Source organism: Chelonia mydas, chromosome 6 (assembly GCF_015237465.2).
Source record: "Chelonia mydas isolate rCheMyd1 chromosome 6, rCheMyd1.pri.v2, whole genome shotgun sequence".
Classification (NCBI taxonomy): Eukaryota; Metazoa; Chordata; order Testudines; family Cheloniidae; genus Chelonia; species Chelonia mydas.
The window spans coordinates 109,822,943-109,850,245 of NC_051246.2; the positions used below are offsets into that span (position 1 = coordinate 109,822,943).

The window sequence follows — 27,303 nt, forward strand, 5'->3', positions numbered from 1 at the left end:
CAGTTTATTGAATCAACCTCTAATGGATGGAATCTTACAAACAGTCCTAGCTACTTTCATTTCACTTTAAATGAATGTCAAATATTACAACATAACACTATTTTCTATCAAGTATCAGAGGGGTAGCCGTGATAGTCTGTATCCACAAAAACAACAGGGAGTCTAGTGGCACCTTAAAGACTAACAGATTTATTTGGGCATAAGCTTTCATGGGTAAAACACCACTTCTTCAGCTGCTCAACTGTATTTCCAATTCTATCATCCAGACAGGTATGAGTTATAAATACACATACATTGTTATACTTTAGATCCAGGCTAATGAATAACGTTTCAGCACTATCAAAAATGTCAGTTGCTTGTTTGTATGGCTATTGCATGTATTGCACTACAGATTGTAATGGTCTGCTGCTTAAAGAAATTGGAGATGGAAATAGTTTATAGGGTATTTCAAGGAAGTAGATTTTGTAACAAATGCACAACTTAAAAAGAAATACCTTAGCATACGAGGTTTCTTAGCATAATCTGAGGCATTTTAGATTCCGGTAACGGAAAAGTAATTTGCACTTCTATAGTGTCTTCCATTTGAGGATAAAAACTTTACAAACATTAGTGAACTTGGCCCAACTTTACAAACATTAGTGAACACTTACCTTGGGGAGGTAAGTATTATCACTCCATTGTTACAGATGTGGAAATGAAGGGAGAGGAGGTTCTATGACTTGTCAAAAGGCTGTGGCAGAGTCAGCGTGACTCCCAGTTCTCTGCTTTAGCAACAGAGATGTCTATACTCCTTATCCATTTAACATCTGGAACATATTCCTGTACAATTTACCCTCTAAAACTCACCTACTATGTATGTGCAATATGTCCCTGAGCAGCCACCATTATAACCCAGTCCATTAAGCTGAGCACCACAGATAAAAAAAGTTGGATCTACTAAGAATTTCATTCCTTTTTGAGATATGGACTCTTACTAGCCTATCTAGAACAATTTACAAGTTAGACTTTGGCATTACAATAGAAATTTTATTATATTTTAGTATTTTCAACTTAAATACAGTAATAGGGTCCTCTGTTAACATGGTTCGCCATAGAATCTGGCAGCTCTGACATTTCTGTTACAATGAAATTGATATCTTGCCTAACAAGTTTTGGTTTTTTAAATACAGATATGAATAATATCTTAACAATTCTTCCAAATAGTCACTAATCGTACACTGAAAATAACTTGTTAAAAGCAACATTCATAAAGCACTGATTGCAGCCTTTGCATAATTAAGGAGTGATGACACATAACAGAAAACAATTCAATCTATTTCCTATCTATTGATAAATTACATCTACATTATTAAAAATCGAATGCCAGTTTCCGTGGAGTCATAAATTGTTTCACCATTTCATCTGTGATCTGTTTGCGTCTCTGCTGATGAGCTGCTATCAAGGGCTGCAGTGTTTCAATAAGCACCTTCTTTAGCTCTCCTGTGAGCAGTGCGCCGCTTGCATAAGCCTGCCAAGAAAGTGTCAGTTGTTAAAAACTAATCCAGTAATATGGAAAAGAGCCTCAATGTTGAGCAGAATCTCTTTAAGAGCACAGCTCCTGGCAAATAAAGATTTGCACGTATATTAAAATTATATATGCCAGAAGATCACCTGATATCACACTGGTAGTGTAATCAGCAACATCACTCACTGATTTTTAAAGGGTTTATCAACACAGTACAGCAAGTTTTTTTTTATTGAACATGCTTATGTGACTAAACTAAGTGAGCAGAGTTCTAACTTGAAAATCCAGTTACAGTAAAAGCTGTTTTATCTGGCAAGTTGGGGAAATTGTGGGGGGAGGAGGGGAGAGGCGGGGGTGCCAGTAAGTGAAAAATGCCAGTTAACTAAAAGGGAGGGAGTTTGGGTGCAGGCGGTGAGGGGCTGGGGCACGGGCTCTGGGAGGGAGTTTGGCTGCAGGAGAGGGCTCGGTGCAGCAGGTAGGAGCACGGGAAGGGGTGCAGGGTGCCGGATCCTGGGGGGCACTCACCTCGGGTGGCTCCACGCAAGCAGCGACCTGTCCCGGCTGCTCCTAGGCAGAGGTGTGGCAGGCGGCTCTGCGTGCCGCCTCTGCCCCCAGGCGCTGCCCCCACAGTTCCAACTGGTCACAGTTCCCAGCCAATGGGAGCTGCGGAGCTAGCGCTCAGGGCAGGGTTGTGGGAAGTGCACGGAGCTGCCTGCCGTGCCTCCATCTAGGAGCAGCCGGGACAGGTCGCCGCTTGAGGGGAGCTCTCTACAATGACCATTTTTTGAAAGCCTCCGACTATCTCATTACAACTGGCCCAGTTCCATTCGTGCTAGGCTGGCTAAAGTATTTTTGCCACCGTGTTTTCTAACCTTGCTCTGAGACAGCGTGGTGGCAAAAATCCTAGCAGAAGGTCTACGCGTGCACTGGCACTGGGAGAGCTGTGCTGTTGCTGATGCAGTGCTAGGAGATTTTCAGGAAACCACTCAGCCAGCGTGTCCCACTGTGCTCCTGGAACACACAAGGACTTGGCTGCAGTATTCCAAGAGGATCAACAACTTCCTCAACTCTGCTTCCTTCCCTGTTCAGGGAAAGTTGGGTGGGGAGAGATAAAGAGGAATTGGCAGCTCCTGAACTTTCTAACAGCTATTCTGAGTGGGGAAAGTCAACAAACTAGTCTTGGTCCAGTTGCTTTCAGTAGTGAGTGAAAGTACTGCTTTCCAAAGAACACATGTCCTGCTTAGACCCATCAATGACCCTTACGACCCTTACCCTGCCACCAATCCCAGGATGAGGAGTTCTTGCTAGATAGGTTTTAGAGGGAAATTACTTATATTAGTGAGATCTTTTGTGTGGACTTCACTGTATATAAATATAAACATGTCAAAAGTTGAGTTAGTCCATAACGACTATCAGCATATGAAATAAACTTTTCACTAGCTTTAAAAGCTACAAAGGGTTTAGAGACATTGCACACTACATAAGTAGGGTTAATATGCACAATATACTTAAAACTTAATGAAAACATATAAAGAAAAGCCAAACAAAGTAGCATAATTTAAAAAGGGGTAGAGGGAGGGAAGAGATCCTCCTACACAAGACCTCATGAAAATATAGGGGGTTGTCTTTCCCCACTTTTTAAAAAGAAAAAGAAAGTGGTACATGTGAGGAGAGAATGCCACAACCATCACACACAAATCTTGATCATTTGCAGAGTTGAACTAGGATAGAGAAACCCTTATAAAGGGAGGATACAGCATTATATCATGGATATATTCCATAGGAGGTTCAAACAGGTGGCCTTGATTGTAGCCAGGTCCCTCCCCCTGAAAAGATAAATAGTAATGATCTTTAAGTTGGCTCCTTACCTGCTTCATTTTTTCAAGTTTGTCATCATCTTCAAGGAAGAAGGTAAGATACATGTAAGAGACATCAACCTCACAGTTACCTCCATACTTCCGGTGTTCTTCAATAGTATCTTTACCTCCAGAGAAGGCATGCTTGTTGATCTAGAACAACATAATTATTTGATGGTATAACATCTGTCAAATGGGAATTACACTATAAACAGTTGATATGGAAGGGCCATAAGCACTTATATCAATATTACATACAAATATTACAAAAAAAAAAAAATCGGCCTTAAAGACTAGCTGAGGTGCAAGCAGGAGGAGATTTGTGCAGAGCCTTAAGCAGAAGGTAATGGTGGGACATGATGAGGGGAGTGACAAGCTGTGAGCAGCAGGACAAGATGATGATGCACACAACCCATAAACAGGTCCCTTAGGTCTAATTAAGTCGCATCAAGAATTTACCCAGATTTTCATTAAGAAAATCTAGTCCTTTCTGCTGCAGTTGTCACCACTTGTAAGGAAGGCTATGTATTATTATTATTGCACAAAACTATCTTCATACAAACAACAGCAACATTGTTAGGTATACCCTATATTCACCTCACTGAGAAATTAACTTTGAAGGAGAATGGAGTGGAGCGGACAGATTTTAGAGAGGTCAGAGATAGAATAAAACTGGTAGGATTTAGCAATTATCAAGAGCGACGAGAGAAGGAGAAGAGAGGAGCTGAAGACAACAATGGCCAAGGCTGGAAAGAGACAGTGTCCAGCACCTTCATTTTTGCTATTTGCCCTTTTTCATTTTCTTCTGTTTACAGATGAAATCCTGTTTGGGATTTACTGTATTTGCTCTAACTGGGTATTCTTAGTCATAAAAATGTCTACATTTGAATCTTGCTAAAATCTGGATCTTAAATGGTATCTTGGGGCAATGAGTTTCATGGGTTAATTATTCACTGCCTGAAAACTTAAAACATTTTTTTTAAAATCAATTTTGAATTTGTCACCTTCCAATTTCATGGAACGTCCCCTTGTTCTTGCGTTAGGAGACAGGCTGAATAGCCGCTCACAATCTGCCTTTTCTAGAACTCTCATTATTTTATATACTTCTATCACGTCTCCACTCCTCTGCACCTGCACAGTAAGGCAAACTATTCCAGTCTTTTGACTCTTCAAATAAGAATTTTCTCATACTCTGAATTGTTCATGTTTCCAATCTCTGAATCTCATCTTATTGTGCAATATACTTGCTGAGAAGGGATGATTAGTACTGAAAGCAGAATTCCAGCTGAGGGCATACCATTGTTTCATATACTGATATATTCTGTATAATTCTTGCCCTCATTCCTTAAGCATGCAAACATTGTGTTTTTTTTTTTGACTGCTTCTGCACATTGAGCAGAGGGTTTCATTGAGCTGTCCACAATGATGAAGGTCTTTTTCTTCTGCAGTTTCCACGATATGCTATGCATCCGATGAAGTGAGCTGTAGCTCACGAAAGCTCATGCTCAAATAAACTGGTTAGTCTCTAAGGTGCCACAAGTACTCCTTTTCTTTTTACGAATACAGACTAACACGGCTGTTACTCTGAAACCTTTCTTGAGCTGATGAAGTTAATTTAAAATCCAGTTAGATGTATAAATAGTTGAGATTATTATGCTATACATGTATCAGCAATTAATTTAATGTACCATAGTGTTGCCCATTCACCCAGCTGGGTTAGGTCCCTCTCAAGCTCCTCAGTCTTCCAATCTTGACTAACATAATTAGCCTGTGACATCTGCAGGTTTTACCACCTCACTGCTCATACCCTTTTCCATATCATTAATAAAATTATTAAAAATCAGTTCTAGTAAAGAATCTTGTAGCACCCTGCTGTTAATCTTTTGCCATGATGGAAATTTGCCATTTATTCCTACTCTGTTTTGTCTCCTAGCCACTTTTTGATCAACAGACAGTACTTCGCCTTTCTCTCCATGACTTCTTAATTGCCTCTTGGAATAGACTTTTTCAAAGGCCTTTGAAAGTTTACATCAATATTAATTAGTTTTCCTTTATACAAAATTTTACTGACATGTTTAAAAAATTCTATTCCGATCCATAATTTTCCTTTGTAGAAGAAATGCCTATCATATTGTGATCTGGTGTTTATAATTCTACCTTTAATTATTGTTTCAACCAGTTTACTGGGTGCAGAAATAGGATTTATTGGCTTACAATACCTTGGATTGCCCCTAGAGTATATTTGATACCCTCCAAGAGACAGGAGGTAAACTACCAATATTGTATTTAAATGCATATCACTATTTTAAAGCAAGGGATTAGAGTTTTTTTCCTCTCCCAATAAAACAGAAGAGTTAATCTACCTACTTAAACCAAAACTCTGCATAATTGTGGAATTCTTCCCACACAAATGCAAGAGGACACAATGCTGAAGTCGTAATTATAATTCTTAAACAAATACTGCTTCCTCAAGACACACCCAGCAGTTCACATGCAGGACACTAATTGTTCACAGAAAAAAAAACATACCAGGAGATCCTAGCTGCTACATTGCGTGACAGTTTGTCAGACATGTTAGGAATGCTGCCTAACCAGCTATAAGACACAACAAATCTTTCCTCTGCTTTGACTGACAGTGATCCCCACCAATCAATACATGGGCTGAACGCTCCTTTGCTGCATACTTTCTAAGTACAAGGAGGTTTACCTACATGTAGATACCCTTGATTTAGGGGTGGGGTATCGTATGCCTAGAAGTCAGGTTTCCTCTTGTCTAACTTTGTAATGTTTTCAGAATATTCTAAAGATGATTCATTCTTTATGCAAATTCCATAGTGCACCATGTCACATGCAACAAACCTAGTCTAACTTAGTCTCTTGTCATTATGAATGCATGATTTTCTTTAGGATTAAGAGGAGTTATGGGGATGCACTGGAGAGGAGATAGATACTCTTTTTAAAACCAAAAAGAAGGTTAATGTAATATTTCTGTTCACAGACTAATTAGCTGGAGAAGTACATGGCAGTAGCAGATCCACTGAGCCGCAGTGAAAGCTTCGCCTGCCTAGCAACTGTCACTGTGTAACATGGTGGTATTTGGTGCCATGGAGTAGTCAACAAAGAACAAGAGCTCTTCGTTTGATTTACATCACAGGATCAGACTAGGTTAGTTATGTGTGTCTTACTCAGTCCAACTCTGAAGGTACATTAGAATAAATTATAAAAGGAAAAAGGATGTGGATATGTTTAAAAAAATGGTCAACAAAACAAAACAAAAAAGAGGGCTTATTGTAACACTCGGTTCTTACCTTTGTCTTGATCTGCTTGGGTGTGTCAGTGAGGAAGATGGAGGAGTTGGGGTCACTAGCACTCATTTTTGTCTGTGCTCCTTGCAGCGCTGGGAAGAAGATCGAATGCAATAAGGCTGGTTTAAGATATCCAATCCTTGGTGCTACATCCCTTGTCATTCTAAAATAAGGATCCTAGAACAACCACCAATAAAAGCCTTGAATAAAAGTGAATATACATAGTTCAGAACCGTTTGATTACAACTCATCTGGTTCAGATTCCAACCAGTGACAAAATGTCTCATAGCCTATTTCCAATCCCCTTTGAAAAATCCCTTCTTATATCTCTGGTTTCTTTTTAGAGCCCATCCTTTCATAACAAACCATGAAGTTTATTTAAGAAGAAACTGTGTGAACTTGGCACTTATGAAAATGAAGTTTGACTGCCCAGGAGATGGAAGTCTGCTATTTATCAACAGGACACTAAGTTCTGGGCAAGAGCAGTGTAAACTTCTTATCAAAAGTACCCTGGCAACATACACAGCTTGTAAATTAGAGAAACCTCCTCCAGGATCGAGTAGGTAGTGCTGCCTTCATGCCTGTTAGTTTCTTGATCTCTAACAAGACAGCCAACAGCAGTGGTTTTACAATGTTGATGTGTGACACAGGGCCAGAAAGGCTTGCATAACTAGCAGGCTAATTGACCTAGATTCAACCTTTAAAGACATATTAGTAAATAATGTTTGTGTTTTGTGTGTCTTTACATATATATTGTTAGAGGTTGACAATGTAACCAAACGGTTCCTGTCTTTCGCTGTATTCTGTTGATTCGGAGAGCAAAAGTAGATGTTCACATTTAAATAAGCTGTGAATGTAGTGATATTATCGTCCTTATTTCTCTTTGAAGTTTGTAGTAAATTACCTGTAAATGGCTGATGATGGGTAATTACCTTATGTTAGTCTATGTAGCTAATTACAGGTGGTGCTTAGGAAATAGGAGGTTACTTCAAAGACACCATTCTTCACCCAACGAACACCTGCTGTCAAGGGATCTAAAAACTCTTGGGCCCTGATCCTTTCATCTCAGATCTGCTTCAGCTTTATAAGGGGAAGTTTGAGTTGCAAGACTGAAGTCTCCAGTTCCATTCTAGATCACCCTGATATTGGACATTGGACTATAACCTGATGAACTAATTCTGGAAAGGACTTCTGCCTGAGGAGATGGCCTGTGAGAAGGATGTTTTCTATTTTTTCGGTCACCTCATGAATGTCTGATGGGTGCATTTTAAAAATCCCAAAATAAAATAAAATAAAATAATTTCTAACCTGATCAATGGCACATGGGATAAGACACTGAATGTCTTTCTTGTCCTTGAAGATTTGTGGAAATGATGAGCTAAAGGATGGAGCAGCTTGGATAGCAGGAAAACTGATCTTTCCTAGGAAAGAACACATTTTAGAACATTTTTATTTACCCCTTGCCAGTTCAATTACATCCAACACATGCGTCTTTAACACTACAGTAGGATAATTAAGAATTGTATTATAGAGATGTATTTAGTGTATCACCACATAGAAAAGTGCATTATTCAGTTCAGCAAGATGAGAATAGCTGTCTTTCTAAAAGATATGCTTTAATCCACCTTCTGTGAGCAATTCTGCAGCCTGTGTGAGGGTGGGGCGTTAGCCTGGCCCCTTCTGGCCTTGGAATCTGTGAATCCCCCTGTTCATTCCCTTCTTTCACAGGCCATGGGGAGAACAGAAAGCTCTGTACTGCCATCAGTATGCTCATTCTACATTAAGACAGTAACTATCATCAAATCTCATGCTTCAGACTCTTCCTTTTGCCCTCTCCAGAAGGGGCACAGGAGATGGGGTGTATGACCTCCTTGCCCGTCCCCCATGACGGAGATTCATGGCCCAACTCCCTCTCCAAATTGAAGAAGGGCTATGGCGGATTTTCCCAAACTGGTTAAGAGTGCTCAGTGTCCCCACAGAGCATAAACAACAGTGGCTGTTTATAACAAACATGTTTTTTTCTATCCAGAGCCCAGCCAGTATGTGGGAATCACATCCCAGAATGTAACAACATATTCTGAGAAGCTATAAGAGAGACCTGACCTAGTAGTTCAAGAACAGGGCTGGAAGCCAGGAACTCCTGAGTTCTAATCTCATATTTGAGCCCCAAGCCATTTTGAAGCTTATTGTGAGGGGAGTTAAGCACCTACAACTGTGTCAACAGACGCTGTGGCTGCTCAGCACCTCTGAAAATTAGGCCTTTAGGACTCTATTTTCCCATCTGAAAAATATAGATAGTATACCTATAATTTATCCTAAAAAAACAAACAAACCCAAAAAAGTAAGACTTGGAAATGCATTTAAGGTAGAAAGTGCAACAGAAGTGTTATTATTAGGTATTAGTTGTAGCAGTAAATTACACAAAGAATTACTCTCTACACTGTGGACATTGCATGCACGTCAACAACTCCTGTATTTCATAATTCATTGCCATCACGGCCATAAACAACAGCTCTTACACTGGGAAAACTTACAGTGGTAGCTAACGGTGTTCTGCCTGAGTAAAGACTCCAGGGCTATGTCCTACGTGAGCAGTTTCAAAATATTAATATTTGTGCTTCTCCTGTCAGTTTTTCCAATGAGCAGCAGGTGCTAGTCTGTTTACACAATCAAGGTGCCTTTGGTATCACACAAAGTGCAAACAGCAGTCCTTTCCAGTAAGTCATATTCATGCTCTTACCAATGCAATCACTGTCTGTAAAGCCAAAGATTCCCTTCACTTGGTTAAATGTAACATGCTTCTGAATCTTTACAACATTCTTGTAGAATCCTGAACTTCTCCTGTAAAAAAGGGGGGAGGGAGTCAAAAGGGAGAGAATTTAGTGTTAAAGAGGGGAGACTATATTTCTGTAATAACATCTATACAACATGGGTATATTGTCATACCACCTTAAAAGCACTGCTTCCTGGTATTTATTAATAAATTTAGAAGACAATTTTTTAAAAACCAAGATTAAATAATTTTGGAAGTCTATATTTTTTTCTCCGCAAGCTTACATACACTTGGTCAGTAGGGCTGGACAAAACTGTTCTGCCAAAACTGGTTTTCAATAGAAAATTGGGTTTTTAACAAAACGAAGTGTTTGGTTTCTGTAGAAAATTTCAATTTTTTGTAAAAAACAAAACCAAAACCCAAATGTCTGAAAAATCAAAATATTTTGATTTGGAAATACTAGTGAGGGGCCTCATGGGAATTGAGGTTCAGTCACATCCTGTACCTGTTCTCCTCCATGGGCTGGGATTCCTGGCAGACTAAAGCTCCTACGATGCACCCTGGCCAGGGACTTCCATGATGCATCTCCTCCCTCTCCAAGAGGAAGACTGTGGTGTATCATGGGAGAGACCCCAAGTCAGGCTGGCCAATCGGGAAAAGGAGCTTGAAGCACCTGAACTACAACTCCCATGAAGCACTGCAGCAAGATACCCAGAGAGACCCTTCTGCAGGAGGACAAGCTTGGAAGTTCTTTTTGCTACAAGAAAAAAAAACCAAACCAACAAAAAAGAAACTCTTTTTCCTCCAGGGAAGCAGGAGGAGGTAAGGCTAGTGAAAACCTCCAACATGGTCCTCAAAGTCACCAAGCCCTCCCTGGACTATCATAGTTTTTAAATGTTAGTCATCATCACCATGGTACCTGAACACCTAACTGACACTTCTTCCCTAAGCATCCAAGAGTAGATTCTTCTTCTCTTGTGGAAGAAGATCTATATATCTGAATTAATTTTATTCAAAGTTGGCTTGATTTTCAGGTCTCATTAAGACATAAAACCTCAGGTTTCACTTGAAAATTGCACACTTCGTTGTGTATAAGTTTGTGTAAGAAATTCAAGTTTGTGCTGTATTTACAAATAATTCTAGGAAGAGTGCCCATATTTTGCACAAGCACAGGGAGGCAGACTTAGGCCACGTCTACACTAGTGAGCTTATAGTGACACAGGCATGCCAATGCAGCTGCACTGCTGTAAAATTACTCATTTAAGTTCTATTATAGTCAGAGATCAACATGAAAGTAACTTGTTTATCCCTAACAGAAAAAGAACACAGCCCCAAAAAAACTAGGACATGAGATTATAAAGACATCTGAGGTTTTGATAGCATCCTAAAGAAATGAAGCTTCAGTCTTGACGTTACCAGGAGACCTATGTACTCAGTTATTTTTATAATATTCTCTTTATTACATACTCATATTTAATATATAAAATATTATGTATATTTTATATTGTTATAAATACACACCCACCCACCCACATGTTCATACATTGCAAAGATATATAAACATGGACAATACGGTACTGTGTGAAGTAGTGCAAAAATTGCCTGGAAGGTTTCAGATCTAGAGACATTAGTCAACTTGTTTATATTGCTAGCTGTTGCAAGATCACAGAGATTATCTGAAAACTTTTTATCATGAGGTTTTACAGATTCTTATAACCTTACCCCAAGTAGTCAAGATCAGAAAAGATAAAGGTTTTATTGATGTCAAAACCACAGGCTATGATGTCCTTTGCATTTTCTATAGCATATTCATACGCTTTCTGAACGGTCAGCTCTTTCCACAGGAATTTCTCATCATCAGTCAACTGTATAACCAAGGGAACATTAAATACTTCTTGCAGCCATCTAATAGAAATAAAAATATTTTATTTTGTAGAACTTAAAGCAAATGGGTTGCACAGCCAAAATATTTAAATGAATTCAGGCAGTATAAAAGTTAAGGGGCTTGATTCTCCACTGCTTTGTACATATGCTTATCTAAAATGGATGGAAAATTCTACCAAATCAGAGTTCTCCAGTCACTCGCCTCAGGATTAGTGTTTTACATGCATGTGCCACAAATGTAGATGGTTACCCAGGGCAGTGGAGAATCGGGCTCAAGGTTTCTGTTGCTATGTTAGGGACCATACTGTACTTTTTGCCTCTTTGATACCTATTTAACAAGAAAAAGAAGAATGGAGAATAATGTGTGTGCGCCATGTGAGAGAGGTAACAGTGGTGTAGGGACAGCAATAGACTTGCTTTAACCAGGCCACTGCAAGAGTTTCATTAACAAGATTTTTGCATTTAATTTTATATGCAGCTGATATAACATAGATAGTGGGTATGATGTACAGTTTTTATAGCTTTAAATACGGTTCAGTATTTCAGATGAGAACCAAATATTTGTTTAATAATAAACTAGCAACCTAGAGGCAGAAGCTACTTACTTTGTGAAAATAAATGGGATAAGATGACCAACATGCATTGCCTCTGAGGAGGGGCCTCTACCTGTATAAAGGTAAAAGGACTTCTTATTTTCATACGCATCGAGAATTTGGTTCATATCTCTAGAAAATAAAACAGAGGAAACATGGTATGACTGATAGAATTTAACCAAAGACAACCAATATAGGTAAATAAAGTAGCTCTAAAAAGGAACAGCTGGCAAGCTACAGCAAAAATTTTGAATAGAAAAGTGGAAACTAAAGTTATTTTAAAAAGAGAAGGTATTAGCTGAACACATTTAAAAGATTCAGTTTAAAAAAAAGCAAAACAGAATTATTTAATAGAAAAATGTAGGTCCTGTATATGGACTGTATGATAATAAATTAAGGCCCCACATGTCTATTGGGATCAAATGATGTAGACTCATGTGTCTGTGTTGAGTCTCATTGAAGTCAACAGGGACTCTGCATGAGCATGGAGGTCTATGCCAGCAGATCCCAATACAGAACGGGGGCCTAAGCATATGGCCAAGTTTGGAAATTAAACTATGTTCAACACTTGAAAATGTTCACTCTTGGAATGATAACTCTTTCCCCCTACCAACAAACAAAAACAACACAACACAACAAAAACCCAGCCCCTTCCCCGCCCCTCTCATTTCTGACAACCATACAAAGCTTTGAAAGAAAGTTATGTTGGAGCCCAAGCAGATTTATTTCTCCAGATAGTTTATAATGCTCCTCCTGAACCCAATTCTGTTGTTGCTACATATGTGGAATGCTCAGTGAAGTCAAAGAGAAGTCAGTGCATGGGGAACCGCTGAATCAGACCCTTTGACACTGGCAGCTTTTGAACCAAAACCACCGCACCTCCCTGATTACTTAACATGGTCTAATTTAAAAAAAAAAAAAAAAAAAAAAAAGCACATTTTTGACCTTGCTCACATTTTCCTTAATGACTAAAATGGATGCAAACAGTTTATGTATAGGTAAGATAATTTAAAAATCAACTCCTATCATGGCCATGAATCATGCTAAAATAAAAATGCAATGTACTTTTTAGAAAGCTTTTAACTTTTTAGTACCTAACTTCAGGAGGAAGTATGACCCTTCAGAACTTCTAGGATTTCTCCCTAGACTTCACATTTCAGAAGAAACTGTCCTTTGTTAAATCAGTGAGACGAAAGAGTACTCATACTCTTAACTGTATTTCCACTTGATATCTTCCATGTTATTCATTTATTCAATCACAAGTCCATATACAGAAAGTGCCCTTTCTCATAATACAAGGCTGAATGAGTAAGAGGATAAAACAGCAACGGTTCCCCATGCATTTTTCCCCCAAACTTCCCCTACCTTTTTCTGGACCAGGTTTTGCTCCCAGTGGTGATATTGTAAACCAGGAATAACTTCATTAATTTCAAGCACTTTATTCTGGGTATTTATTGGTGTAAATGAGAGTAGAATATGGGTCTCTGTTGGACACAGGATGCTCCCACTGAGATTAATGGAAACTGCATAGATCCTGATCCATATGTTTCTGTGTTTACTTGTCTCTGAGTATTACCAGAGGAACAAAAAGAAAACCTCACTCACCTGTGAGAAAAAAATATGCCTCTGCGCAGAAAGTGGTGAGGTGTTTTCCCAGTAACTCTCTCTATCCGATTGATTAGCTCTTTATCAATTTTACTGCTTCCAAATCGAACTGAAAGAACAAATGCACAACAAATTATACACACTGCTAGCTGAAACCCACTCAGGGATTTAAACAGAACATATTGCTTAGACAAAATGGCAAAGAAATATAAAACCAGAAGCATCGATCAAAAAGAATCTGGATAGTGGTTAACTGATGTGCTTGTAAAGCATACAAACATTTGCTTGTTCTTGTCACTGTTAGCAGGCGAATGCACCTCTCACCTCTCCTGGTCACATCAAGTGCACCCTCTCCTAGGTCTCAGACCTCCAGTCACCACCTGGCTCCAAGTGGAATTGTGTGATTCTCCTACTTTCAGACTAGGCCCTGGGTTGCAGTCCCTGGTACTAACCATGATGACCTCAGCAGGCCTGACTTATCCTCAGTGCCCACAATTCTGTTCCCTCTGGGAGCAATGACAGCGGTTAATACAGTGACCAAGCAGCCTCCTTTAAGCCAGGTATTTATTTAGAACAAAAGCATTTCAAAGAAAACAGATCTTAAAAACAGTCAGATAAGACTGTAAACATATTAGGTGTTCCCTAAAGTTTACCATTCCCTGGCTCTAGAAAGGCCCAACTTCTTTTGACTCCCTCTGCAGTCTCTCTCTGTGCCAACCTGTCTCCCTAGACAGTTTCTGATAACTGACTGCCCTTTACCTCCCTGAGAAGGGCTTTTAGCTGTTTATTGTTCTTTTGATCTCCAGGCACCTCGTTTTAGCCAAAACAATTTATTGGGGACAGTATACAGGTTTCTTGAAGCTAACAGCATGCCCCATTTTCTTGCAAGTCTGTGCTTGAGGCTGTTTATCAAGATCTAGTGTGTGGCTTTCCTGTCTCTTCCCACAGTGCCCTTATTAAGTTAGATCAATGCATTCATACACCTGCCTTGTTTATATAGTAACTTTACCTCACTGACCAGATTACTTACAGCATTCATGACATTATTACATATCAGTATTCATAGATTAATATATAGCATCTTCTCATCCTCCTTAAACTACAAATCCTACAGAAGCTTTCCTGCAAGGTGCTTCAGTGAAGAAAATCTTCATTCCTTCCTAGTAAGTGCCTTTGAAAACTGCATGTAGTTTCTACAGTTTGGCTATGCAAGTCTGTGCATGTTCAAGACAACTATGTGAGAAAAAGGCTATTCCACTGAATTATACCTTGGCACTTTTGTTTCTTCTGTCTAAAGTAAACATGAGTAGTATGTCCAGTTTTGGGTACCACAATTTATCAAGCATGTGGATAAACTGGAGAGAGTCCAGAGGAGAGCAACAAAAATGATCAAAGACATAGAAAACCTGCCCTATGAGGAAAGATTAAAAAAACAGAATACGTTTACTCCTGAGAAAAGACAACTAAAGGACGACCTGATAAAAGTCTTCACATATATTAAAAGCTATTATAAAGAGGACAGAGCCCAATTGTTCTCCACACTTGACTTTATCTGCAGCAAGGAAGATTTAGGTTAGATATCGAAAAAAATGTCTAACTCTTAAGGATAGTTAAGCACTGGAATAGGCTTCCAAGGAAAGAAGTTGTGGAATCCCTGTCAGTGGAGGTTTTGAAGAACATGTTGGACAAACATCTGTCAGGGATGGTCACTCTAAAGTTTACTTGATGCTGCTTCAGAGTGCGGGGGAAGGACAAGATTACCACTCCAGGTCCCTTGCAGCCCTACATTTCTATGATGGGACTGGTGGCTATCTCCGATAGTGCTGAAGAATATAGATGTGACCTTATGCCCCCATATTCTTCATAGAAATATTGTTAGGATATGAATATGGCATAACTAAGATAGGTTTTATGCAAGATGGGTCATGTGAGGTATCATTGGAAAGGTTATAATTTACTGAGTGTAATTATCCAATTTGTATGCATGTATCATTTCTGTTCCTGACTATGTAACAATTACAACTGTGTGTGTACTTGGGGAACGCCCACCAGACAGTATGTAATCAGTCTGAATGGGCCATAAAGGTCTTTGAAGATGCTAATCTCCCATCTTCCTGGAGTTCCTTCCTGTGGATGTTTCAAATAAACCTTGTCTCATGGTTGCTTTAATACAGCAAGGTCATGTGATGATGTCACCTGGTACGAAATACTACCTTGGACACTGCTGGTACTTTTCCACTGAAGAAGGGGGATGGGGATCAAGCAGGGAAACAAAAGATTCTATTTCAAGCTGGAGAGTGAGTTAATCAAGGTCACTGGTTCTTCATTGAATCCCCACCCAGGATAACTGCTATAAATACCTAAAGACTGATCTGGGGAGAAAGGACTGGAACCAGTCTGAGACAGAGGTCTAGCCTGTGAAGAGAAATACCTGGAACTCTAAGCTGTAGAAACTCTGCAACCTACCCAAAACAACATTTAGAGTGAGAAATTACTATTTGTAACCAGTTTCTTTAGTGAATTCAGCTTAGGTTGCATGTTTGTTTATTTTAATCTCCTTTGTCCTGTTTGCTACCCCTTATAATCACTTCAAATTAATCCTTTGTAGTTAATAAATTTATTTTTTTTTCTAAAACCCCATTTGTGCAATTCATAATGGGGCGGGGGCAAAGAGCTGTGCATATCTTCCTCCACATTGAGGGAGGGGGCGATTTTCATGAGCTTATGCTATATAGATCTCTATACAGTGCAAGACAATATAATTTTCACTCCAGAGGGTATGGGCACGGGAGTGCTGGGCAATTCCCTAGTTGAGTCCTCCCACAGAGACCTGATCGCAGACTGTATGATTCTACAGCTGTGCGTGTGCTGGAAGGAGGTTTGAGAGCCTGACAAAGCAGCACAGAGTGGGGGGGACCAAGGCTGGTGGGCCAGGCGGGCTCAGTGGGACTCTAGCACACCAGGTGACACCCCGGAAGGGGGGTCCAACCCGTCACAATAGACTTTTGAAATAGCACCAGAAATTCACTCTACCCTGAAGAGGGAAACTGCTTGTTATCAGAATCTTGGACATTACGATTTGCATAGAAAGGAGTAGCAGAAAGTTAATATGTACTAATATGTTAATACAAACTACCACCTTTTCATGGAGCGCTCAGTATTCTCATGAAGAAAAGCCCACACTGTTTCCAAGAAACTTAAAGGAAACTGGTCCCTCCCAATCTACAATTACAGTACGACAGGCCAAAAATAAATGAGTGTGCATGTACACAATAAGCAGCTGAAGCAACACAAGCTAATTACATTGTTCTAATACTAAGCCCCATTATTCTTTAATAGCACTCCTCATTTATAATATATTCAATGCCAGTCATTGTTATGTCAGGCAACTGATACTCATAAATCAAGGGATTATGACAGTAGAGATCTCTTACCCTCCCCACTTCTCTATTTCCTCCCCTTGACCAGGCAAAGTGCTAAATAATATAAAACCACCACTTAGAGACAGACCAGATGATATAAAAGGTCTTTCAATCTCTAGATTCTATTATTCCTTTCCTTTTTCTCTTTTCCACCTCACATCTCTCTCTTTATACCTCTCCCCTCCCAATTTAGAAATATATTCTCTCTCCTCTGCATCTTCCCTTCCTTAGAGTTTATTTCCTCTGTAGGTTGCAGCCAGTAAAAATCAATACATAGGAGGATGGGCAGACTTGTAAAGCAACACACAAATGCTGGGTTAATGCAATGTTAAGGTTGCACAGTTAAAAAAGTAAGGAGATGCAAAATGTTAAATAGACACCATCACACCAGTTTCAAAAAGCAAGTTAAAAAGCCTTTTCAGGTATTGCATGTACCCGTGGGTGCCCCCCAGATGATTTTGTTTTTCCACAACCTCATTTAAAATGTTTTTCTCTCTCATGTTGCTATGTGACAGACCCACACAAACAGGGAAACTAAATTGACTACACACAAAGTAAAGAAATATTTTTTCTCTAGCCTCTTTCAATTACTCTTATCTTACAAATTGTAAAAATAAAAAGTAAAATGCTTTCAATTAGATGCACATTCTTTATACGGGCTGCATTCCTTCAATTCCAACAGTACTTAACCTGGCCATGGCTCATATACTCTCTGACAGTGCAACAGCATGATGACCTCGTTTCAGAGCCACTGTAACAGTGCTACATGGGCCCCTCTCTGTCCAAGTCCCAGGAATCAAGTTGGGGGTCAACTGAGGACAGGGAAGACACTCAGGAATGGCCACAGCACACTCCACATGTTCTGAAAGTTATTACAATACAGTGCAACCTCTTCAAAACACTTTCTAATTACATTGTTCTCATAGGAAAATAACATGTACCACAGCACTTGTGTTAAAGAAATGAAATATATGAATGGGAAAGATAAGTTAAGGGGGGGGGGGGGAGAATGGAAGGAATTTTGCTCAAATTTTAAAAAAAGAAATTCAGAAAGTGGAGACCAACCCTTGAATGTTTTCAGTCCAATAGACGAATGCTTCAGAAAGACACTAGCGTGTAAAGACACAATATAATGGAAACTGGTTCCTACCACCTCTCCCTGTTATATTTTACATTAATAGGTTCTTGTAAGTGACATTAATATCAAAGTGACACAAGTGAAACATCCTGGCAACATAGGCTCTATTTCAAAATGAGAAAATATAGTAAAACATTTGCTATTTTTACAGTCATTAGAATAATCAGACTCATCTTACAGATGTTACATTTTACTAGCGGTGCTTTTTAAAATGAGAGAGTAGAATACCTATAAGTTTGTCGTAGTCTACGCCTTTCGCGTTGGATGTCTGCACCGTCCAAGGGTCTACAAAATCCTCATCCTGTGTAGTAGTTGGACCATTATTGCTTATTGGTGAGAAATCTACTGGAGGAGAACCAGCCTTGTAATCTTGTCCTGTTGCTGTTTTATAGGTCACTTTTAATGACAATAACAGCTTCACTGCTGCATCAATTTCATCCTGAGCAAAGTGAAAACAATTTAAAGATGGAATTTGCTTCAGACAAAGTGTGTTAGTACAGCCTTCCTCCTCCAAACACTTACACACATGCACTGACTTCAAGGGGCCTACTCATGTGCTTCAAGTTAAGCAGAATCAATGTCCAAGATAAATGAATAGGAAATGGCAGCTGGGACAGTTTCTTAACACTCCCTGTACACAAATCATAAGAATTTACTGTATAAACTTGGGCAAATCACTCAAGGCATGCCCTATGCCTCACTTTTCCATTTGTAAAACAGGGACAAAGATATTTACCTGCCTCACAAGGAAGTGGTGAGGCTTAATTCATTTAAAGTATAAAGTTTGTAGATATGCTTAGATAGAAGGTGCTATAAAATTATTGGTTATTCTAGAAATACTCCTGTAGTAGTTATATTTAACATTTTGAGTTTGCAGGTAAGACTTGATAACTGTAACACCTTCTTTACTTCTCACATAGTTATTTTATGTTCTATATAATTTAATGTTATTGTAACAGCTCATACATGCACACAGTCCCATGTGATAAGATTTCTTATCGAAGTTTCACTTGAAAAACAAATCTTAAGAGCCAAAACCTGTAGCCAGTCCCCAAGTAGCTCACCTACTGAAATTAATTCTATTTGCACACAGACTGATGACAGGATCAGGTATTTAGAGGCAAATGCTGATTCCACTTAAGTTAACAGAAAATTGCCAAATGACTTCCACAAGACTGGGAATTGGCCCTCAGTGCACATACACTGAAAACCACATTTCTAACAGGTATGATAATACTTTTACATAGTGCTTTGCATCCAAAGATCTCAAAATAGTTTAGAAAGGTCAGTATTACTATCTACATTTTAAAGATAAGAAAACTGAAATGCAACAAGACTAATTGACTTAAGCAAAGCAACATAGCAAGTCAGTGGCAGAATCAGACCCTAAGTCTAGTGACTCCCAGTTCCTGCTCCGGGAAAAACAACTTTGGTCATTTTGAGTGAGGTAATATTAATAATTCCAAAGTTTGTATTTTGGACAACAAAACATTTTTAAAAGAAAAGATTCTTTTACTACTGGAATATAAAACAGCATCTCAAGCCACAAAACTGTTCAATGTGTTAAGAGAGAACTAAGCTGCAAAGTGGAAAGAGTTCAACAAATGAAATAAAATTACCGTTGATGCTTTCCCTGCTTTCAGTGATCTGACTTTTTCTCCTTGTGCAGTCACTCTTTCAAACAGCTCGAGTGGACTTGAAGAGCAAGAGTCACAGTTCTGAAAGTCTGCCATTTCACAATATAAAGTATTTTATCCAGCAGATTCAAAATAGCTGCAGCAACAGACTGGAGAAGGAGAACTGTAAAGAGATAACCAGGTCATACGTTTTATTTTATTGTAATTAAACAATTTTAAAGACTTCTGTTCAAATTCTTATTCTACCCACCTGAAATAATACTATTTAATTTCACCCATAGCAAGTAATAAGTTTGGAGAGTCCGTTTTTTCAGCACTGTTTTTCAGAAACCAAAGACACATAGCACAATGAAATAGTTTCATAGCAGGTGTTTAGATGTTTGTACTAGAAGATGGGCACTGCTCTGGAGGAAAAAAAATCAAAGGTTGATTCATAATACTATTCCTCTAAATATATGTATGTGCACTAACTAAACTATGCAGGCTCATTTTATGTTTCAATGTACGTTATAATTCTCCCATCAACACACCCAATCTTGCAACAACAACAAAAATAATTAAAAAAAAAAAATCAACAAAATACATCTTGAGCTCATCATATATCAGGTAAGGTTTTAGTTTTCTTTTTCTCCTAAATCTGTTCTTTGTCCCTTTTAATATTTATGTTTCCCTTTATTTAGCAGTAGTCCACAAAAGTACAATGAAGGTGCTTTAACAATTTGCAAAAACAGAAGTTCACATTGTACTGGTTATACATTAAATTCTTAACTCCCACTTGGTTATATGTTCTCTGTCTAAAGGACCACCTGAGCTGTAGGTGGTCTGGCCTTGTGATCACAGCTGGGCTGAGGTCTGCCCACCAGGTATGGTTGCCAACCCTCTAGGATTGGCCTGGAGTCTCCCAGAATCAGCATGGATCTCCTGGTGACTATTGAAAGCAATCCAGGAGATTTTAATGGGATATTTTAATAAAATGACATTATGTTATGTTGGGGGAAAAAAATCTCCCAGAATAGCTTCAGAGGTGGCACCAGATTAGAATTGAGAGGCAGGAATCAGGGTCAGAGTCAGGCTGGAGTCGGAGACTGGAGATCAGGAGACGAGGTGAAGTCTGGTATTGCAGCAGGCCAAAGTCTATGTGGTTGCCCAGACAACTTATTGGGCCAACCCCTGAGGTTAAGTAGGGGCACACAGCCAATCAGAGGGCCATGGGGTACTGTCACTCTGGGTCTCTTGGATGGTACTTCCTGTGGTATCTGCTCTCCACAGTGCTCCCTGGCTGTGCCTCTGCATGTGGCACTCTGGGAATATCAAATACCCCAGACTCTGCAGACCTATGTTCCAGTCCCCAGGTTCTGACGCCACCTTCTACTACTGGAATTTCTTCCATCTCTTTTAGGTTTTAGTCTTTAAAGACAATTTAATTAGAGTAACCCTTTTACAGGTGCTGCAGGATTGTTTATTCTAATAAAGGGTTTGCATTTATGACTAAGAAATGTGGCAACCTGTTATCCATTAGCCCAATTATAATGAAAACATGGTTGGGTTGTGGGGATAGAGCTTTTGCTATGTGATCCTGAAAGAATTGTTAATATTCAGGAAGGAATATAATAAGCAGATCCTCAAGCAAAAAATAGGTTAAGGTCATAAGAACGGCCATACTGCGTCGGGCTAAAGATCCATCTAGCCCAGTATCCTGTCTTCTGACAGTGGCCAATGCCAGGTGCCCCAGAGGGAATGAACAGAACATGTAATCATCAAGTGATCCATCCCCTGTTGCCCATTCCCAGCAAATAGAATGCAAATAGCTTTTAAAATAGTAATGGTGGTTATGTGTAAAAATGCAAGCACACTAGTATAATCAATGTTCAGGCATCAATCAAGGACTTATTTAATTTTGTAACTTGATACAGAAAAATAGAAGATTAAAAAAAACATGTTTACATTTACAGTGAGTTCTCAATATTGACAAAGAAAAAAGATTAGTGCGTTGGAAGAAGAGGGGATGTCATAATTCAGAGAAAGCAACCTTATTGGGTGAGCTGTGATTGTCCCAAAGAAGACCTATCTTACATCTGTGATGAACACAGCATGAGCACAAGACACAGAGAGGGATTTCTAGCAGAGAGTGCTCGTTTTGAAATGCACTTCATTCATATGTGATGGATACACAACAAATGGAAGACTAAATTAGCCTTGTAACAGTATAGCTACCATCAGTGGTCAGTTTGAAAGATGCACCTCACACCTTAAGTATCCCTTACCAGACTAAGACCTAGAAGCCCATTTGGCACCTCACTCACTTCAAAGGGATGCGTGGGCATCGAGGTCTATCTGCATAGAACAATTTGCAGGATCAGGGACTAGAAGATTATCCCTAATGCTACTGAGGGGCAAATCTGCTTTGAAGATTGATCTTAACATGCATCCAACTATTCAAGAACTCTTAAAAAACAAAAAGAAAAGGAGTACTAGTGGCACCTTAGAGACTAACCAATTTATTTGAGCATAAGCTTTCGTGAGCTACAGCTCACTTCATCGGATGCATTCAGTGGAAAATTGGGCCAACTTGATTATCATACACATTGTAAGGAGAGTGATCACTTTAGATAAGCTATTACCAGCAGGAGAGTGGGGTGGGAGGAGGTATTGTTTCATGGTCTCTGTGTATATAATGTCTTCTGCAGTTTCCACAGTATGCATCCGATGAAGTGAGCTGTAGCTCACGAAAGCTTATGCTCAAATAAATTGGTTAGTCTCTAAGGTGCCACAAGTACTCCTTTTCTTTTTGCAAATATGGACTAACACAGCTGTTACTCTGAAACCTGTCAGGTTGCAAAAAGTAACTCTCCAAAGCTAAAATCTAGTTGCCTGAGCTCAGGATGAAGTGGAGTGTGGCATCCAGCTGTGTTGATGAAATGGAGATTCAGGACACCACCACCACAAAGATGGACAGCATTCTTCACTGAGCTCTGAAGTTGAGGAGAACTATTATGTTGAATTATTCATAAGAAAGAACAGGATTTATCTCATATTTTGACCTGACACATTCTTTTGAATTCTTTCCAGGGTTAAGAATATCAATAGTCGCAAAACAGAGTGTAGGATAGGAATTTGTTTTGTGACTAAGAACATTCAAAACATCCTGATACCCATAACCAGGAATGTTTTCAGGAAAATAATATGCACTGGAGTTTGAAAACAGACTACCCAAGACATTTAGTCTTTGCTTCTGGCAGTGGACAATGCCTGATGAGTCAGAGAAAAACAATAACCATTATTATACAAAGGCTTTAGCAAGCTGATAAGCCAACACTTTAGAAGATGAGGCTCATTTTCCTTTGAATCATAATTACAAAATGCAATTGTCTTAATTTTGCATAAGCTCATTTGTATTAGCTTTTCCTATGACAGGTTGAGAAATGACAAAGCTTCCAAGATGAAATGAAAAGAGAAAATAGAATATGGTAGTAATAAATTAGAACCTTTTTCAAGTGTAACTTTTGATCTCAGATGCAGCCAGAGAATAACTGGTGCTATAACTATTTTTACAGTCACGGTCCAACAGCACTGGTCCCAGTACATATCCTTGAGGGACTCAACTATTCACCTCTCTCCACTGTGAAAACTGATCATTTATACCTACCCTTTGTTTCCCATCTTTTAACCAGTTACTGATCCATGAGAGGACCTTCCCTCTTATCCTATGACTGCCTACTCTGCTTAAGAGCCTTTGGTGGGGGACCTTGTGAAAGGCTTTCTGAAAGTCCAAGTACACTATATCTGCTAGATCACCCTTGTCCACATTAGCTCTCCACCAGTCATCTGGTACAGAGGCTTACACAAAGTAAAACTATTTCCCCATGTTTATTCCCCCCCGCCCCGCCCCCACTGTTCCTCACACGTTCTTGTCAACTGCTGGAAATGGCTCACCTTGATTATCACTACAAAAGGTTTTTGTTTTTTTTTCTCCTGCTGGTAATAGCTCCCCTTATCTGATCACTCTCCTTACAGTGTGTATGGCAACACCCATTGTTTCATGTTCTCTGTGTACATAAAATCCCCCTACTGTATTTTCCACTGCATGCATCCGATGAAGTGAGCTGTAGCTCACGAAAGCTTATGCTCAAATAAATTGGTTAGTCTCTAAGGTGCCACAAGTACTCCTTTTCTTTTTGCGAATACAGACTAACACGGCTGTTACTCTGAAACTTTTCTTTAGGCTGACTTAAGTGACAGGTTATATACCACAGTTAGGAGTTCTGTGATTTCATGTTTGATTTCCTTCAGAACATCTGGTCCTGCTGACTTATTACTGTTTAATTTATCAATCTGTTCCAAAACCTCTTTTACTGACACCTCAAAACTGGGACAGTTTCTCTGATTTGTCACCTAAGATGAACAGTTCAGGTGTGGGAATCTCCCTCACCTCATATGCATTGAAGACCAATGAAAATAATTCATTTAACTACTCTGTAATGGCCTTGTCTTCCTGGAGTGCTCCTTTAGCACCTCGATCATCCAGTTTCCCCACTTATTCTTTGGCAGGCTTCTTGCTTCTGATATCCTTGAAAAAAATGCTTGCTTTTAGTTTTTGAGTCTTTTACTAGTTGCTCTTCTAATTCTTTTTTGGCCTGCCTAATTATACTTTTACATTTGACTTGACTTCATGTTCCTTTCTATTTTCCTTAGTAGGATTTGACTTCCAATTTTTAAAATATGCCTTTTTCTCTTTAACCACCTTTTTTTTAACTCTGTTGTTTAGCTAATGTGGAGTTTTTTCGGTCCTCTTATTGTTTTTTTAATTTGGAATTTACATATCATTTGCAGCTTCTACTATCATGTTTTTAAAAAGTGTCCATGCAGCTTGCAGGCATTTCACTCTTGTGACTGTTCCTTTTAATTTCCATTTAACTAGCTTCCCCATTTTGTGTAGTTCTCCTTTTTGATGTTAAATGCTACTGTGGTTGGTTTCTTTGGAATATCCCCCCCTACAAGGATGTAAAATTCAATTACTTTATGGTCACTATTGCTGAGTGGGTCAGCTATATTCACCTCTTGGATCAGAATCTGTGCACTACTTAGGACTAAGTCAAGAATTACCTCTCCCCTTGTGGATTCCAGGACTAGCTGCTCCAGGAAGCAGTCATGAATAGTGTCCAGAAATTTTCTCTCTGCAACCCATCTTGAAGTGACTATATCCAGTCAATATGGGGATAGCTGAAGTCCCTCATTATTATTGGGTTTTCTGTTTTTGTAGCCCCTCTAATCTCTCTCAAATCATCACCACCATCCTGGTCAGGTTGTTGGTAGTATATTCCTGCTGCTGTACTCTTATTATTCAAAAGCATGGAATTTCTAGCCATAGAGATGCTATGGTATTGTTTGATTCATTTAAGTTTTTATTATATTGGACTCTATGCTTTTTTTTCCACATACAGTGCCACTTCTCCACCAGCGCAACTGACTCTGTCATTCCTATATATTTTGTACCCTGATATTAAGTGTCCCATTGATTATCATTGTTCCACCAAGTTTCTGTGATGCCTATTATATCAACATCCTTATTTAATACCAGACACTCAAGTTCACCCATCTTTGTATTCAAACTTCTTGCATTTGTATACAAATACTTATAAAATTTGTCAATATTTAGTTGTGTGTCTTCATGTGATGTAACTGAATGTGACTCTTTTTTGTTTGACAGATCCTCTTCAGTTGCTATCTGTACTCTGATGAACAGAACACAAGAACAGCCATAAGGGGTCAGATTAATGGTCCATTTAGCTCAGTATCCTGTCTGTGACAGTGACCAGTGCCAGATGCCTCAGAGAGAATTAGCAAAACAGGGCAATTTCAAGTGAGCCAACCCCTGTCATCCAGTTCCAGCTTCTGGCAGTTGGAAATTTATGGATACCTGGAGCATGGGGTTTCTCCCCTGACCATCTTTGTCAATAGTCATTGATGGACCTATCCTCCATGAACTTATCTAATTCTTTTTTGAACCCAGTTACACTTTTGGCCTTCATCCCTGGCAATGAGTTACGAGTTTCACAGATTGACTCTGAATGATGTGAAGAAGTACTTCCTTTTGTTTGTTTTAAACGTGCTCCCTATTAATTTCATTGGGTGAGCCCTTGTTCTTGTGTTATGCTGAAAGTTAAATGACACTTCCCTATTCACTTTCTCCACACCATTCGTGATTTTATAGACCTCTATTATATCCTCCTTTAATCAATTTTTTTCTAAGCTGAACATTGCAAGTCTTTTTAATCTCTGTTCTCACAGAAGCTGTTTCATACCCCCAGTAATATTTGTTGCACCTTTTCCAATACTAGTATATCTTTTTTGGATGTACAATGGATTTATATAGACACATTATCAGATTTTGTATTAACTATCCCTTTCCTAATGGTTCCTAATGTTAGTGTTTTTGCCTGCCACTGCACACTGAGCAGATACTTTCAGAATATGCCTGCATTGTACAGCTGTGTATGCAGAGCTGTTGCAGCTGTGTTAGCCACAGGATATCAAAGAGATAAGGTAATCTCTTTTATTGGACCAACTCCTGTTGGTGAGAGAGACAACCTTTCCAGCTTACACAGATACCTGAAGAAGAGCTCTGAGTAATCTCGAAAGCTGGTCTCATCATCAAAAGTTTGGCCAACACAAGCTATCAGCTCATCCTCCACACATGCACCCCCGTCTCTACAAAGCTGGTGACAGCTTCTGAGCCCTCCTTCTCAACGGGGGGTAGATAGAGATCTTCCAGGGGGTACATCAGCTCATTTAGATATTTGCCTAGTTTTACAACAGGCTACATAAAAAAGCACTACTGAAGTCAGTACAAACTAAACTTTCCTATGGACAAAATGAGACAGGAAGCGATTTTTCAGCAATAGAGTGCTATGACATTTTGTATTTTTGGGTCTGATTTGGCACGTTTTTAAAGGAGGTGAAACTTGGGGTAGGCAAGCCAAATCCAACTCCGGAGAGGGGTACGACAGTCTGGAAAGGCTGAGAACCACTGCTCCACAGCGTGTCCAGACAGCCTGTGCCAACGCTGGCCAGCTCCGACGGCTGATGGCAGCGCACTGCGCAGTCACTCAGCCCCCACCGTGGCTGCAGCGGCCATGGAGACTGATGTCTCCCCGGCCGGGGACCGCACCAAAGGAAGTGTCGGGCCTCCGCTCTGAGGCGTGACCCTCCCAGGCCCCAAAAGGGCGATGGAAATGAATGAACATCCCGAGCGCCCACGGGGGGTGAACCCACACGAGAGCCCTCCCGCCCAAAGGCCATGGCCATCCCCATCCCGGAGCCGCCGCCGCCGCCCGAGCGCGGCCAGGCCCCCTGTCCCCTTACCCGAGCGAGGCCGGCTCCCCTTCTCAGCGCCTCCGCCACCGTCAGCACCGGGCACCCAGACCAGCGCCGGCTCGGCGCGTTAGTCAACCCTGCCCGGTGGGAAACGCGCACCCGGGCCGGAACCATTCGCTACCCGGGCAAGCAGGGCGGCCGGGCGCGCTTCCCCAGACCAGTGGAGTCGCCTGTCGTTGCGGACGCTTGACTACAGCGCTGGGGTGGCCTGT

At 39.8% G+C, this 27,303-nt stretch overlaps 1 protein-coding gene across 4 annotated transcripts; it reads right to left on the reverse strand.

Annotated features, from left to right (window-relative positions):
- Positions 1-169: 169 nt before the first annotated feature.
- WARS1 (tryptophanyl-tRNA synthetase 1) lies at positions 170-27,280 on the reverse strand. Of its 4 annotated transcripts, XM_043549954.1 has the most exons (13): positions 27,080-27,280; positions 22,928-22,966; positions 19,968-20,121; positions 19,700-19,880; positions 18,309-18,519; positions 13,521-13,629; positions 11,928-12,047; positions 11,161-11,343; positions 9,406-9,506; positions 7,974-8,086; positions 6,669-6,842; positions 3,373-3,513; positions 170-1,507 (listed from the first exon to the last, which is right to left on the reverse strand). In XM_043549954.1, the coding sequence occupies exons 4-13, from the start codon at positions 19,811-19,813 to the stop codon at positions 1,349-1,351; spliced, it is 1,425 nt and encodes a 474-aa protein (XP_043405889.1). In that variant the 5' UTR covers positions 19,814-19,880; positions 19,968-20,121; positions 22,928-22,966; positions 27,080-27,280; the 3' UTR covers positions 170-1,348. The 4 variants fall into 4 exon arrangements, with proteins under 4 accessions (XP_043405889.1, XP_027683121.1, XP_043405888.1 ...); XM_027827320.3 differs by lacking the exon at positions 22,928-22,966; XM_043549953.1 differs by lacking the exon at positions 19,968-20,121.
- Between the last annotated feature and the right edge of the window lie 23 nt (positions 27,281-27,303).

Excerpts from the sequence above, each read along its gene's own strand:
- WARS1 (XM_027827320.3), bottom strand. The coding sequence starts at position 19,813 with ATGGCAGACTTTCAGAACTGTGACTCTTGCTCTTCAAGTCCACTCGAG. Across the intron at positions 18,520-19,699 it reads AAGCAGGGAAAGCATCAACG|GATGAAATTGATGCAGCAGT; the intron begins GTAATTTTATTT and ends CACTTTGCTCAG. Across the intron at positions 11,344-11,927 it reads ATCCCATTTATTTTCACAAA|ATGGCTGCAAGAAGTATTTA; the intron begins GTAAGTAGCTTC and ends TATTTCTATTAG.